The sequence below is a fragment of the Martes martes genome, assembly GCF_963455335.1.
Source record: "Martes martes genome assembly, chromosome: 11".
In the NCBI taxonomy this organism is placed as follows: Eukaryota; Metazoa; Chordata; class Mammalia; order Carnivora; family Mustelidae; genus Martes; species Martes martes.
In genome coordinates this window covers 40733491-40749004 of record NC_137899.1, presented here as the reverse complement: position 1 = coordinate 40749004, position 15514 = coordinate 40733491, and the positions used below count along the sequence as shown (strand labels likewise).

At 39.7% G+C, this 15514-nt stretch overlaps 1 protein-coding gene across 1 annotated transcript; it reads right to left on the bottom strand.

Annotated features, from left to right (window-relative positions):
- Positions 1-2229: 2229 nt before the first annotated feature.
- LOC308352678 (calmodulin-1-like) lies at positions 2230-2788 on the bottom strand. The gene has a single exon (XM_080818997.1). The coding sequence runs from the start codon at positions 2759-2761 to the stop codon at positions 2312-2314; it is 450 nt and encodes a 149-aa protein (XP_080675123.1). The 5' UTR covers positions 2762-2788; the 3' UTR covers positions 2230-2311.
- Positions 2789-15514: the final 12726 nt, after the last annotated feature.

The following is a 15514-nucleotide window of genomic DNA, read 5'->3' as shown; positions in this document are numbered from 1 at the left end:
CCCCAGAATACAGGATAAACATACAATTAAAAGATGCAAAGTAAGACAAGGAAGATAGAGACTCAAAAAACCTATCCAGAAGATTCAAATTTCATCTAATACAATGTTAGAAGATGCTATTAGAAAGTCTTTATAGGAAAAATGAAGGAAAGATGATATTCAAAACAATACAAGTGTAAATATATACTTGAATAATTTCATTAAAAGTCTTTGATATAGGGGTGCCTGAGTGGCTCAGTGGGTTAAGCCTCTCTGCCTTCGGCTCAGGTCATGATCCCAGGGTCCTGGGATTGAGTCCCGCCTTGGGCTCTCTGCTCAGCAGGGAGCCTGCTTTCCCCCCCACCGCCCCACCGCACCCCCACCCCTCTCTCTTTGCCTCCTTGTGATCTCTGTCTGTCAAATAAATAAATAAAATCTTTTAAAAAAAGGCTTGATATATAAGAAATAGCAAACTCTGCACATAATAAAGATAAAAATACTTATCCAATATCCATGGATCATCACAAAATTTGACCATATACAACACAAAAAGATACACAGTTACTTTATAAGATTATTATAGTCTCAAAATGGAGGCAGAATCTGAAATAAAATTAGAGGCCAATTTCCCTTAAAATAAAATTAGAGGCCAATTTCCCTTAAGATCAAATCTGACAGTGTATTTAAACAAACAAAAAACCCCAACCATGACCTAGTTGAGTTTATCTTCATATATTAATTGTTCACTATTTAAAAAAAAAAAAACAACCCATATATGTAACTTTCCATGTCAACGGGTTAAAGTTGAAACAATGTATTTATGTCAAACATATAAGTAGAACTTTGGATAAACTTCGACATTTGTGTATAACTTACTTTTTATTTTTTCAGACACAAAAGATGTAAGGAAAGACTCCCAGGACACATCATTATGTGAAAGGGGGAAGGACAGGGCAAGGGAAGAAGTTGAGCATGGGTGTGATTTCATGTGAAGTCCCAGTCTCAGCCTGCTTGGTTTTTCATTGAATGGTCAAGCCGTAAGTTTTCAGTGACCCAGAAATCATTTCGTTCAGTATTTAGATGACTGATGTCTTCACTTCTCCCTTCTCCAATGTTATTCCTTTCTTTAAGTAGAGCTGTGTTTCTGACCCACATCCTTTTCCTTTCTCTGAAGAAATTATTTTAACATCTCTTGCATAGCAGATTGACTGACGGGGGGAAAAAAATCTCTCCGTTTTTGTTTATCTAAGAAAGTCCTTCTTTCTCCCTCACATGTATTTATTACTTTTGAAAGTTTATTTATTTGAGTAATCGCTACACCCAACGATCCAATGTGGGGCTCGAACTCACAACCCCTAGATCAAAAATTGCCTGCTCTTCCAACTGAGCCACTCAGGCACCCTTCCCCTTCTCTTTTTTTTTTTTTTTTTTAAAGTTAATGGTCTTTTTTTATTGGGGAAAAAAAAAAAGACTAGCATTTACAACTTGGAATGGACGTAAATTGTAATTCCTTGATCAGCAATATTGATGCCTGTGCTGAAGTCCACAGCCCCAGCCTACTCTGCTGGCTCCAAGTCATGGTTCAGGAGGTTTTAAAAACAGAGAGTCCAAAGATGCTCCCTTGGTAAAGGTTGTTTTTTTTTTTTTTTAAATTTGTGTGAATGGTGACAGCCTGACACCCATGTCACTCCAGGACAACGCGGACAACACTAAACCAACATGTGTGGCATGCTACCCAGATAAGTGTCATGGTCACCAAGGGTGGGGGCACCCAGAAGTACAAGAGGGCCATCCTGCTAAGTGGGGCTACGTCTAGACAGCTTATCCTTCACCCATTTCTCTGCACAGCATCCTGAGGTAAACCAATTTAAAATGTTTGTTTTCAGTAAACCAGCTATGACAATTTATACTAACAAATTGAACTAGAATCCATTTGAAGAAGTTTAAATTTTTTTTCATTTTTCGTTTTTAATACAAATGCCTGACTGTGCTCAATTGTCAAGCTGCATGCATGAAAAACTGGCCAGCCCAGTGTATTAATCATGAGCAAATGGAACTGCGAGGAGTCCACTAGGTCCTTCCTTATCATTAAGGTAGGACAAGTATTTATGTCATAAAACTAATGTGTAGCTTGATCTTTAGGGGACAGGACCACCAACCAATACATGCAGATTTTGTGTGTGTGGACATTAGTTACTTTTGACATTCAGTTTTGCTATATAGAAACAGAATGAGTAAATGAACTTTTTTTTTTTTTTTTTTTTGCAAGAGGTAAGTAAAAGATTCAATTTGATTCTTCTAGAAGGGGGGGAAAGGAGTTGAAAGTAGGCCTTCATTTTTCAGTCATCATCTGTACGAATTCTTCATAGTTGACTTGCCCATCTCCATCAATATCTGCTTCTCTGATCATTTCATCTACTTCTTCATCTGTTAGTTTCTCCCCTAAATTGGTCATGACATGACGAAGCTCTGCCGCACTGATGTAACCGTTGCCATCCTCGTCAAAGACTCGGAATGCCTCACGAATTTCTTCTTCGCTGTCTGTATCTTTCATTTTTCTAGCCATCATAGTCAAGAATTCCGGGAAGTCAATGGTGCCATTACCGTCAGCATCCACCTCGTTGATCAGATCCTGCAATTCGGCTTCTGTTGGGTTCTGACCCAGTGACCTCATGACAGTTCCAAGTTCCTTTGTTGTGATGGTGCCGTCGCCATCTTTGACAAATAGGGAGAAAGCTTCCTTGAACTCAGCGATCTGTTCTTCGGTCAGCTGATCACCCATGGTGCGAGCGAAGGGAAGAAGAGCAGAGGGAGCGAGGGTGGCTGCACCAGCGCAGGGGCTGTGACGGCGGGGGTGCCTCCGCGCTGTTGCTGCTGCTGCTAAGGCGCGATGTGCGCTCAGCGCTGTGCCGAGGCCGCCGCCCGACTGCGAGTAAGAGCGCCGCGCCCGCGAGGCTCCCAGCACCACTGCCCAAGTGCGGGGCTATGCCCCGCGGTATATATACGGCGCTCCGTATCCCCCCCCCCCCCACTTCTCTTTTAAAGATTAATTTTACAGGGTACAGAATTCTAGGTTGGTGGGGTGTGGAGGTGGGAAAGACTTTCTCTACACTTTGAATATTTCACTTCATTCTCTTCTTGCTCGCATGGTTTCTGAGGTGAAGTCTAATGCAATTCTTTAATTTTTAAAATATATTTTATTTATTTATTTGAGAGAGAGCCCGCGGTAATTTTGGGTGTTGAGTTTGTTAAGTTCTTTATAGATTTTGGATACTAACCCTTTGTCAGATAGATATGTCATTTGCAGATAACTTCTATTCCAAAGGTTGCCTTTTAGTTTTGTTGATTGTTTCTTCCATGTGCAGGTTTTTATCTTGATGAATTCCCAATAGTTTATTTTTTATTTTGTTTCCCTTGTCTCGGGTGACGAGTCTAGTAAGAAGTGTCTGTGGCTGGTGTCAAAAAGGTTACCGCCTGTGTTCTCTTCTAGGATTTTAATGGTTTCCTGTCTCACATTTAGGTCTTTCATCCATTTTGAACTTATTTTTGTGTGTGGTGTAAGAAGTGGTCCAGTTTTATTCTTTTGCACATGGCTGTCTAGTTTCCCCAACACCATTTGTTGAAGAGACTGTCTTTTTTCTGTTGGATATTCTTTCCCGCTTTGTTGAAGATTAGTTGACCATAGAGTTGTGGGTCCATTTCTGTGTTTTCTATTCTGTTCTACTGATCTTATGTGTCTGGTTTTGTGCCAGTACCCTACTGCCTTCATCACTATGGTTTTGTAATATAACTTGAAGTCCAGAAATGTGAAGCCTGCAGCTTTACGTTTCTTTTAAGATTGCTTTGGCTAGGGGAGCCTGAGTGGCTCAGTGGGTTAAGCCTTAGGCTCAGGTCATGATCCCAGGATCCTGGGATTGAGCCCTGAGTTGGGCTCTCTGCTCAGCAGGGAGCCTGCTTCTCTGCCTGCCTCTCTGCCTACTTGTGATCTCTGTCTGTCAAATAAATAAATAAAATCTTAAAAAAAAAATAAGATTGCTTTGGCTATTGGAGATCTTTTGTGGTTTCATACAAATTTTAGGATTGTTTATTCTAGCTCTCTGAAAAATGATGGCCTATCACAATACCACAAACTTTGCAGTTTTTAACATCCTGGACTTGTGGCTTCCAACACCCTGGGGCTCACAGACCAAGAGCCAGAGCTGTCCTCTTCAACCTCTGCCCCAGGGTAATCTAGACCTCCATTATAATATAATTATGTTGTGCTTTGGACACCCCCCCACCCCCGCCGCCCCCACGTCTCACCCTACACCCACAGGGGAAGATGGCCATGACAGTTCCAGCAAGACTATTGTAGCGCCAAAAACTGCCTCTCACAACCAGTAGGGGGAGTCCCTCAGATGACTGCGAACAACGTCAGTTGGAGCCCACCCTTAGCTATGACCCAAAAGCTATGCAAACGAAAAGAATTGCACCTCTGGGTCCGCCTGCTCTCCCAGCTTGAGAGTTTATTGTCCTTCATCAACTGCTTTTTGCTTGTCACACTCCTTTTGGCTGTCTTTACTTGATTCCGGATCCCCACATAAATCTTTCATGGGGAATCCAAGAACCAAGACCTCCAGTCACACAATGCAGATTCTCCCCCCGGTAACAATTAATGCTTCAAATATTGTTTCTATTCCTTTCTCTCTTCTTCCAGTATTTTCACTTTGCATCTCTTATGCCCTTTATAGTTGTCCCACAGTTCTTGGATATTCTGTTTTGTTTTTCCAGTCTTTTTTTCTTTTTGCTTTCCCATTTTGGAAGTTTCTGTGGTTATATCCTCAAGCTTGGAGATCTTTTCCTCACTGTGTCCAGTCTGCTAATGAGGCCACCAAATGTATTCCTCATTTCTGTTACAGTGTTTTTGATCTCTAGTATTTCTCTTTGATTCTTTCTTGGATTCCCATCTTTATGCTTACCTTACCTATCTCTTCTTGCATGTTGTCTACTTTTCCCATTTGATCCCTTAACATATTAATCATAGTTGCTTTAAATTTCTGGTCTGATCATTCCAACATCTTTACAATGTCTGGTGCTTGTTTAGTCTCTTTAACATGTGTTTTTTGGGGCACCTGGGTGGCTCAGTCATTTGGGCCTTCAGCCCAGGTCATGATCCTGGGGTCCTGGGATCAAGCCCCAAATTGGGCTCCTCGCTCAACAGGGAGTCTGCTTCTCCCTCTCCCTCTGACCCTCCTCACCCCTGCTCATGCTCTCTCTTTCTTCTTTTAGATTAAAAAATCTAAAAAAAATTAAAATATTTTTAAAAATGTGTTTTTTGGTGGGGTTTTTTTGTGTGTTTTTGTTTTGTTTTGTTTTGTTTTTTTGCTTTTTAGTGTGTCTTGTAAATTTTGGCCTAATAGCCAGATGTAACATACTGGACAAAAGACACTGTTGTGAGAAGGCCTTTAGTAAGTTGTGGTAAGGTATGGGAGGAGAGGAAATGTTCTATAGCTCCATAATTAGGTTTCCATCTTTTAGTAAGCCAGCGTCCTTGACTATGAACTTCAGTGCTTCCTAGCTTTTTCCCCTTTTAGGTGAGACACCGTGGCTCTAGGAGGCTGGCGTTGGGTATTTGCCTCCCTCTAGTCAGTGAAGCTCTGATAAAACCCCAGCCAGTTAAACTCTGGTAAAATCGTTTCTCCTGAGGGCAGGCTTTATTAAGAAGAAAAGAATATAATGGTATAATATACAATGGTCACTTGTCTCCTCTCTCTGCTAGAAGCACAGGGGACATTTCTTTCATAGTTACCGTGAGAAACTGGTTGAGCTCCTACCAAAGAAAATAACAAAATAACAAAAGTGTGGGGATATCCCCTACTCCACCCCGGACTGGATCCTCCTGGAGTTTTTAACACTCGAACTGGTCCAGATGGAGCCTACATCAATCTGCTAATTATAGTTCAGGTTTTCCTACCACAGCACCAATAAGTTGTAAATCTCTGTATCCCCCTGTTTGTCTCTCCAACTTGGGAGGTAGTGGTTGGCGCAGTGATCTCATTTCTGTGATAGATCTAAACAGAGTTGTTTATTTTTCAGTTTGTTTGGCTTTTTACTTGTTATAAGGATGGAATGGTGATTTCTCAGCTTCCTTAACTTGAAAAAAAGTACCTACCAAAACCTAAACCATATTTAATGATAGAACTTTAGAAACACTTTAGTTAAAGTCATTTTCTCCATTTTTAATATTATTCAATGTATCTTGGAGGCTTTACAATTTATAAATACTAGAAAAGGTGAAACAAAACTCTTTCCTTGCAAAGAACATCATTTTCTACTAGAAAATCTAGAGCAATAAACTAACAAACTTTTAGAATTACAAAGGAAGTTTAGTTAGGCATAAAATACAAGATTAATTTTTAAAATATTTCCATATATCAGTAAAAATAAAGTAAAAAATACAATTTTTAAAAGACCCTTTCACATAAGCAACAAAATCATAAAGTATTTGAAATAAAGTTGATTTAAAATTTGTATAAGACCTTTGTAGAGAAACTTTGAAACTTTATTGAAAAACATAAAAGAAAACTTGAATATATTGAAAAGAATTCAGCATTTTATTAGAAGTCTTGGGCAATGAAAGAGATAGAAAAACAACATATAAATGATGGAAAGGAAGATTTAAAATTGGTCTTTTTTGCAGTCACTAATATTGATTGTTCAGAAAATTAAAGTGTATCCTAGAAACTGGCAAGACATTTTCTTGGATTTTCAGCAAGGCTAGAAGTATGATCTACATGCAAAAATTAATATCCTCCCTATACCCACTTAGAAACTAATCAAAAAATATGTTAGAAAAAATTGAATTCCCATTTGTAGTGGGTTGAATCATGTCCTCCTAAAATTCATGTCTATCCAGAATCTCAGAATATGACTTTATTTGGAAATTGATTTTTGCAGATATGATTAGTTAAGGCTCTCAAGATGAAATTATCATGAACTGAGGATAGGTCCTACAACTGATGACTGATGACTGGTGTCTTTATAAGAGAAGGGAGAGGGAGGTTTTGGAGACACAGGGAAGAAGGCTACATGAAGACTGAGGCAGAGATTGGAATTGGGTTGCCACAAGCCGAGGAATGCCAGGGACCAGGGGAGCTGAAGAAGTCAGGAAGAATCCTCTCCTCAAGCCTTTGGAAGAAGTGTGGTCCCACCCACACCTTGATTTCAAACTTCAAGACTCCAGAACATTGAGAGAATAAATTCTTGTTGTCTTAAGCCACCAAGTTTGTGGTAATTTTTTATGACAGTCCTGGGAAACTAGTATAACAACTCATGATAACACACACACACACACACACACACAATCCTATAAAATCCCTAGGAATAATTCCAATTATAAATGTATACAATCTTCATGAAAAGCAATTCATATATTTTTGCAGAAAAACAAAAAGAAGACCTAAACAAATGGGTAAATATCAAGTTCATGGATGGGATGATTCACCATTTTGACATCAATCCTCCAAAAATTAATCCATAAATTCAGTATGCCCTATACCTGAGATCAATAGGATTTTTCATAAATTTTTACATGTTAATTACAAAGTTTATATGGAAGTGTAAAATTTTAAGAATAACCAAGATATTTTTGTTTTAAAAAAAAATAACTGGGCTGGAGAAATAAAATTTGTTCAGTCTAACATGTAATCGTATTATAGATTTATAGTGATTAAAATGTGTTATTGGCACACTAAAAATCTATTCTTTTTATAAGAATAGATTCCAGAAACAGACCCACGAATGTATAAGAAAGCCAAATTCTAGAAGTATTGCAAATGACAAATGAATACCCAAAAAGATATTTAGCCTCACAAAGATTCTTAAGAATACAAATAAAAAGGAAAATGAGATAATTTAATATTTGTACTTCATATTCATTAATGAAACATTAAGAGAACTTAAAAATCGCTTATTTATAATTGTTTTGATATATGAGCTATTTAAGCACTTGGAAAATTTTTGTTGTTCAGATTAAACAATGTAGAACTTTAAAGGGAAATAAAATATACTAGTTTCATGAGTACAGGTTGAAGTTAAAAATTTAAATAATTTTATAAATTGGTTTTAATATTAACAAGGATCTCTTACAAGTGATTGTTAAAATTTGCTATGAACAGATATTGTAAACACTACCTTAAATATAATAAATGGGTTTCATAATCTGTAACTTTAAAAAACTATTACATTTTAAAACCAAAAAAACCTCTGAAGAGTGGTTTCTGTAGCCAAAAAAGCCAACCTCAAGGCACCAAAAAAAATTAGTCGGCAATATTGTTTAGGAAACACATATTCATACAATAGTACCATATGTTTCTATAGGTACAAATAATACACAAAGAAAAGAATATATATGAAACTAAGAATAGTGTTTTCCCTCAGAAAAAAGGTCAGGGAGATTTTATCAGTAACTGCTGAATATTTTGCAATGCAAAAGCATTCATGTATTGCTTGTGTAAGTAAAAATAAAGAAAAAAATTTTTGTCAGGTCATGTGTACCCATTTTGGGTTCAATAATCAGAGTCAATATACTTATGACTCTCCACGTTCTTTCAGAATAAGTCTGTGTTACACAAAGTTATCCTTGTTCCTTTTATAGCAACATAAAGCCACTCTCCCAGCAGTGATATTTCCAACCACCTTCCTGCCTGAGGAGCTTTATATAATGGGTAAAACTAAACAATACAAAGAAGACTCAGAGTGTAATTTTGGCACTAATGCTGAGCATTTAGTGGTATTTGTCAATATTATCATGGCAAGGATAAAACATCCTATAATGGTTTATGGAATATCAATGAAAGAAATAGAAAAGCTTACTCAAAAGGGGAAACTGGGGTGCGGAGTTATTGACATACAGGACCTTATTTTCCAAGCATAGCCTGGAGAAAACACTTATTTCGGAGAGCTAAAGGTAGAATTCCTCTCGGGGGGCTAAGACTTTTGTTTGTTTGCTCCAAAAGAACCTGCAGCCAGGTTGGGTGTGAAATGATAGGCTTTGAGGCAAGGTCTGGAAGAGAAGGCAGAACAAAGGGACAACTGAAATCCTTGGCGTAAAGATTTCATCCTAGGGCAAAAATGAAAGGTCCTAATATTGAAGCCGAGCGTCCTTGGATCGAAGTCCTTTTAAAATTATCACCTATGATCCTGTCTTGAAGAGCAAAAAAGCAAAATAAAGAGCTCAGATACAGAGGTTTTTGGAAAATGGGATGTTTAATTAAACTTGCTGTTAGCGGTTAAAACCTCGTGCTTAGAAATTTTATTAGTTTGTAAAATTATGGGGTTTTAACGTTTATTTATTTATTTTTTTCTTAAGAAAAAGATCAGGAGTACATATTGTCTTGCCTGGCTGAGGCTTTAGTAATATCTGATAGGATTACAAAACTCCTCAATAAAATTGTATGTAAAAATTTGCCTAGCACAGGAGATGGCCCCACCCTGATCTGGAACCTAGAGCCAGGAGCTGAAGGATCTGCCAGACTTCCTTTTCTCCTACATGTTTGTTCTTAGAAGAGCAAGTCCCAGGCTATACAGGCTATACAGGTGAGATGCTGTATAGTGTGTGTGTGTGTGTGTGTGTGTGTGTGTGTGTATATATGTATGTATAGTATAGTATGTATGTATAATGTGGTGTATACATATACACTGTGTATGTGTGTGTGTGTATGTGTGTGTGTGTATGTGTGTGTGTGTGTGTGTGTGTGTATATATATATATGTGTGTGTGTGTGTGTATATATATATATATATATATATACACACAGGTAAGACACCCAGCTCCTGGGTCCAGAACCAAGCCTCCCTATCCCAGGTAAGTAGTGGCTCTCCCCCCTGCCAAAGGGCAGTCTCTAGGGATGATGGCAATAAAGATCATTTCTGTTCCTACATAGTCAGAATGTTAGGTACAATTAATCAATGAAAGGCCAGTTGGAATTATTTACAGAGAAACAGCCTTCAGTGCTTTCCTGGGACAATAAGAAAACACAAAGAATGTTGTCTTTACCCTTGGAAACCCAAGAGGAAGAAAGACATGCTGGAGAAATGGCTTGATGGGCCAGCAAAATGGCAGGACAGCCGGGCTCAAGGAGAAATAAGGACCAGAGAGAAAAGTGTGGTGATGAAGATGATTGAGAGCTAGAACAAAGATAGGTAGACAAAGGTGAAGTAATAGTAGCTTTCATCCTGTTGATTTGGCTCTGCTGTGATGGTACTTTCCTCCATCCCCTACCTACCCAAATCTTCAGCACCATATGCATTAATTGTCTTAGTGGTTCTTAGGAGATAATTAAAGGAAATGAAAAGCACCTGCATGCCACAGGAGGGAGGGAAGAGAAGAACCGCAAGGTACAAGACAGAGCAGAGATGGAATTCTAAGTAAACAAGAAAGAAGAGTGCTGTTGTAAGGCCCTGAACGCCATGCTGAGGAATCTTTGTAGAGATTTAGTGTGCAGACTATGTGAGCTGGGGCTGGGGGGAGCATAAAAAATATATTAAAGGGAAAGATAATCCCAAAGTTTGGTGGTCTGGGGACCATCCAGGACTCTATCATGTGGATTACACGATCATTACATTACATTACCATTACATTACATTACCATCCAGGACTCTATCATGTGGATTACACGATCATTACAGCGGACATGGAGAAACAAAAAGCTCAAAGAATGGTTCTCGGCATTCCACCGGACTCAGATTCATCACTTTAGCCATCTATCCGCCCATCCATCTGTCACTGATTTTATCTATCAACTTGTCCAGCCCCAGTTTTCCTCCATAACATTTTGCATTTCCCAGTCTGCGGCCACACCAACCTAAATCAAACAAAATGCAAAATGCATGCAAGCAGGAACACTGGGCGGAGCGAGAAAAAAGGGCTTTTTCTTGCAATTTTCCTCTTTGGTGGCAGGAGGTGGCATACCAGAGATTTAGAAGATCACCTGGGTGAGTTTTTCTGTGTCCCCTGCGGTGCCCCTGGGACAACTATGAATCCCAGGTAGTTCCATAGCTGCCCTTGGGCTTGATGGAGGTCAATAGTCAGCGCTCAGAGACAATCACCAGCCAGGTCTGAGCAGATGCCGCTGGCCATCACATACTATAGTCCCCTTTTAGGTCTTCTTCCTGTGTGTTGCTCACTGTCCAATTCTGTCCAGTTTCCTCCGCTAGGAATTTTCCATTATTCCACTGGCCTGCCTGGACATACTCCTGCGATTGCTCGTGGCTTACAGGCCTGTCGGCAGTGCCTCACAGTGCTAGAACTGGCTTCATTTTCCATTCTTAGAACTCTCAAGTAACTTTGATTTCTTCTCACATAGAAGAGTCACAAGACTTTCTTTTAAGATTTATGTGTGTGTGTGTGTGTGTGTGTATACTAGTGTCAAGGGATGTAAAAAAGTTTATTAGAAATGAAACATTAGTTTATCAATAATACAGAGGACTTTAGTATCCCTTCCCTCCATCTCTGTAATTAATCATACTTCATGTAAACATCCATTGTGTTTTTAAGTCGGGAAATGTTAAGTCAACATATATGATATCCACTATCTATGTCTGAAATGAGAAATCAGCCTGCCCCCCGAGCTCATCTTCCCCCTAAGGCACCCAGGCAAATTCAAACTCCACAGCTTCTGTGAAATATACAATAATGAGAGGAAAATGTACAGGCTTAAAAAGAAATAATCTAATAATAATAAAACACTGCTTGCAGGGATAATAAATGAAAGGCAGAAAATGAAATAGGTCTCTAAAGTAATTCCTTAAGAATTTCATGTCTATGCTCCTAAAAGAATACATACCAAATAAAATTTAAATTCCTCCTGCTTATCTGTGCTGTACACACATAGTTCATTCACAGAGGAGATGGGGTTCCTGGGAATGGGGCCATGAACCAAGTGAGCATTTTCCTGGCCTGTCTCACATGGCCCCATTGAGGTGGTTCTTGGCCTCTCCCACCGCCCATCACTGGCCCTTCACTGACCCCAGCACTGGTTGCCTTCCACTTCCACTTGTTAACACGCTGTCTCGTCCTTCCAAGCTGTAATCAGGTTCATGATGTCCCCGACAATGTCAAGGACTAGCCCCAGAACTGGATAGTCGGATGGCTAATCTTTACTCTGTTCCTCAGATGTTTCCTTGAATGGGCTTTGAGTCTCCCACCTATAACTGAAATCTGCCGTGATACTCGATTTTTTGTTTTCTGCAGCAGGCCCGGTTCTATCTCTGGCACTGCTTTGGTCAGCCTGGTTGAGTCAAAGCTGTTCACCAGAACAAAGAATAAATGGCAGGAAAAAGGACTCAAAGGAAGAAATAATGCCTTTTTTCCAGAAAACTTACACCCTTGAAGAAATTAGCCCAATTGTTCTGTGCTAGTTCTTACTAGATAAATGTATACAGTCACCCTCAAAACTTAGAACTACTACTCTAAATTTATACATGCGATTTCAGTGAAAAGCCACTTTAAAAAGAATCAGCACTGTGAGAAGTGAAATTAAATGAAGTACATATGAGTGAGAGGCAATAACTTTTAAGAAGTAACACATCAAAACAAGGTCAAAAAATTTTCACAAGTGGAATGAGAGAATGAACTAAAAAGGTAAGAGGCGGTAGTGGTAAAAATGAGATCTTAAAGTTGAAGTTTTGGAGGTATTGTCATCATTGGTAATGGTGAAGTCTTAAAATATAGCCATAGGAGTGGGTGGCAGATTAGGGTAGAGATAAGGCCACTGAAGGAAAGGAGGTCATAGAACTGAAAAGTTGGATCTGGAAAAGTTAACAGATGTGGATGTTAATTAAGATCACCAAGAACTGAATACAGGTAGTATAAAAGGGAGTGATTGTGAGCCAGGAGCTAGAACCTTCTAGGACCGGTGGGATAGTATCCCAGTTGGGGGTCCGAAGATAATGCAGAAAGTGGAAGAGAATATTTAGAGAAGACAGTGAGGATATGGGGGATTTTGGTAAGACTATGAGTTCCAGAGCACACAACAAAAGGGATTTGGAAGTTTGGGGGGAAAGTACTCAGCCAAATGGGAAGAGAATCTGAAGGATAAAGATTGACTAGGGAGACTGGGTTTCACAGGGTGACCACAGAACAGAGGGATAAAGGACCTAATGAGATTACACAGATACTAAGCTAAGGCAGTGAGTGTTGAAGAAGAGAGAAGTCTTACTGGAAGCACGTTATTGTAACTCCCACTAACAACTCTTGCAACAAGCTCTTTTGTAACTCCTGCCAGTGGATGTAGAGAAGTCAGGAGAGGGGCGGTCTTATGCCAAGCAGGAATAACTCTGGAAATTTCTTTCCAATCCCCCTCTACCTTCATCTTCCACGTGTGTCCTAGGCCCTCTAAAGGGATAACAAATAGGTCTCACTTTTCATGGATAGGGAGCGACCACCCAGAGCACCATGGCATGAATGACTTCAAGACCATGCCCAGATTCAGGAGCAGGCAAACAGCCACATATGTGCCAGCGTCTGTTTTCCCTAGTTTAAGGTAATTCCCTAAAGTTCAATTCTGTTCCCAATTTTCCATCCCACTCCTCACTTTGTAACCCACTTGCTAGTCACTTGGACACCCGTAAAGCTTTTAGGACTTTAACACATACTATTTCACGTTGGGCTACAACCTCCGCCCTTGGGTGATCTACTCAGCCTGCTGCTCCGGCTGCTAATGACTCCCAAGTCGCCATGTCCAGTCAAGGCTTCATCCCTGAGCACTTGTCTGTGAGTGTCTCCAAGGCTTTGGGCACCTCAGACGTGTTCTTCAAACTGTCCTGTCCTCACCACCCCGAAGGGGCCTCTCCCTTCCCAGTTGGTGTACTCCTATTTGCCCTTCTGAACAACCCAAGTCATCTTCAACTCTCCCTTTCCCTCAGCTCACCAGTCCCCGGTTTCTATGCATCTAGCCTCTGACTATCCTTAAACCTGTTCCCTCTCCATCCTCCCCACTATCTTGTTCACATCTGTCTCTTCTTCCAAGCAGACTTGGGAAGTACCTGTCACCTCCTCTTCCCACAGCCATCAGAGCGACCTTTCTTAAAGGTTTCATGGCTTTACATCACTGGCAAGATAAGGATCAAAGTTCTTAATCCTAGACACACAACACTGCATATGTTTGTCCAGGTGCCTCTCACTCTTGCTAGACTGTGACCGCCGCCAGGGCAGGAATGAGCACCTCTTTTAGCTTGAATTCCCACAAATGGCTTGGAGATGCGGAACATACTCAAAGTTAGGTGAAGTAGTGCAAGCAGGTAGAGGAGAAGTATAAAAAGCACCTGAGTTTTAAAGACTCACTCTGATGCTGGTTGACATGAGATCATTTTCCACTAGCTCTCACCACCAGCTCCTTCATCTCTCTTCTTACCATGAATAGCAGAGGTATAGAAATTCTTTTTATTTAACAATTAATAAAACATATACCAAGGGTAGAAATGGGGTGTTGATATGAACTTTCTAATATTGGATTCTGGCTTCACCATTTCCCAGATGTACAACTTTGGGCAAGATACTTAAACTCTGTAACCTTATAACCTCTGTACTAATAGTACCTGATTCAGATGGTTCTTATGGGAATTCAGTGAGGCAGTGTGTATAAAGTGTGTGGAATAAGAAATGTTCAGTAAATAATAGTTGTGGTTGGTACTCTGAAAGAGGTTGGATGCATGCTTCATTCATAGATAACTGGGAATATTATTGCTGTTAGTTAGACAAGAAACATGCATGCATTTCCTAGAATGAAGAAATTGTGTCTTTACTTTTTCCATAGTGTTCAGGCCATACAGAGTTAGCTTCTAAGGAGATTGGGAGTTTTTGTCTCTGGTCTCCTGAACTTTCTTCTCTCCCAATATTTTCTACCCCTCTGTCTTCTCCCTCCAGGGTCCTCCTGTTCCTGGAAGAAAGGCAGTAAATCCTACAGCCCTCTGTAGAAATAGGCTTGGGTCTAGTGGGGATAGGTGGGCTATATTTTTGACTTTCAATATTATCTTCGAATTTGTCTGTCCGTATGTCTCAGCGATACCTTGACCCAGTTGAATAAACTCATTCATTTTAAATTTGAGTTCCATTGCTGGACCACAAATTACATTGTATTTTGTATCAGGGTGTTTTTGACCTTTCCAAAACAACAACAACAACAACAACAAACTAAGTTCATATTGTCCAACTAATCACTAAAGAATGATAATTTGTTAAGTGTAAATATTAAAATATGTATATACAACCATTTTTCTGTTATCGCATTTTTTTCATTTTTTTAACATATTGGATTCTCCAAAAAATGACTTGGGTTGGGGGGGTATCTCCTTTATTCTCTGAGAAGCCATTGAGAGGAGCCTTCTATAGAACAATTCTTTCTCTTACAGACAATAATTATCTTTTTTTAAAAAAAGATTTTATTTATTTATTTGACAGAGATCACAAGTAGGCAGAGAGGCAGGCAGAGAGAGAAAGAGAGGGAGAAACAGGCTCCCTGGGGAGCAGACAGCCCGATGCAGGGTTCGATCCCAAG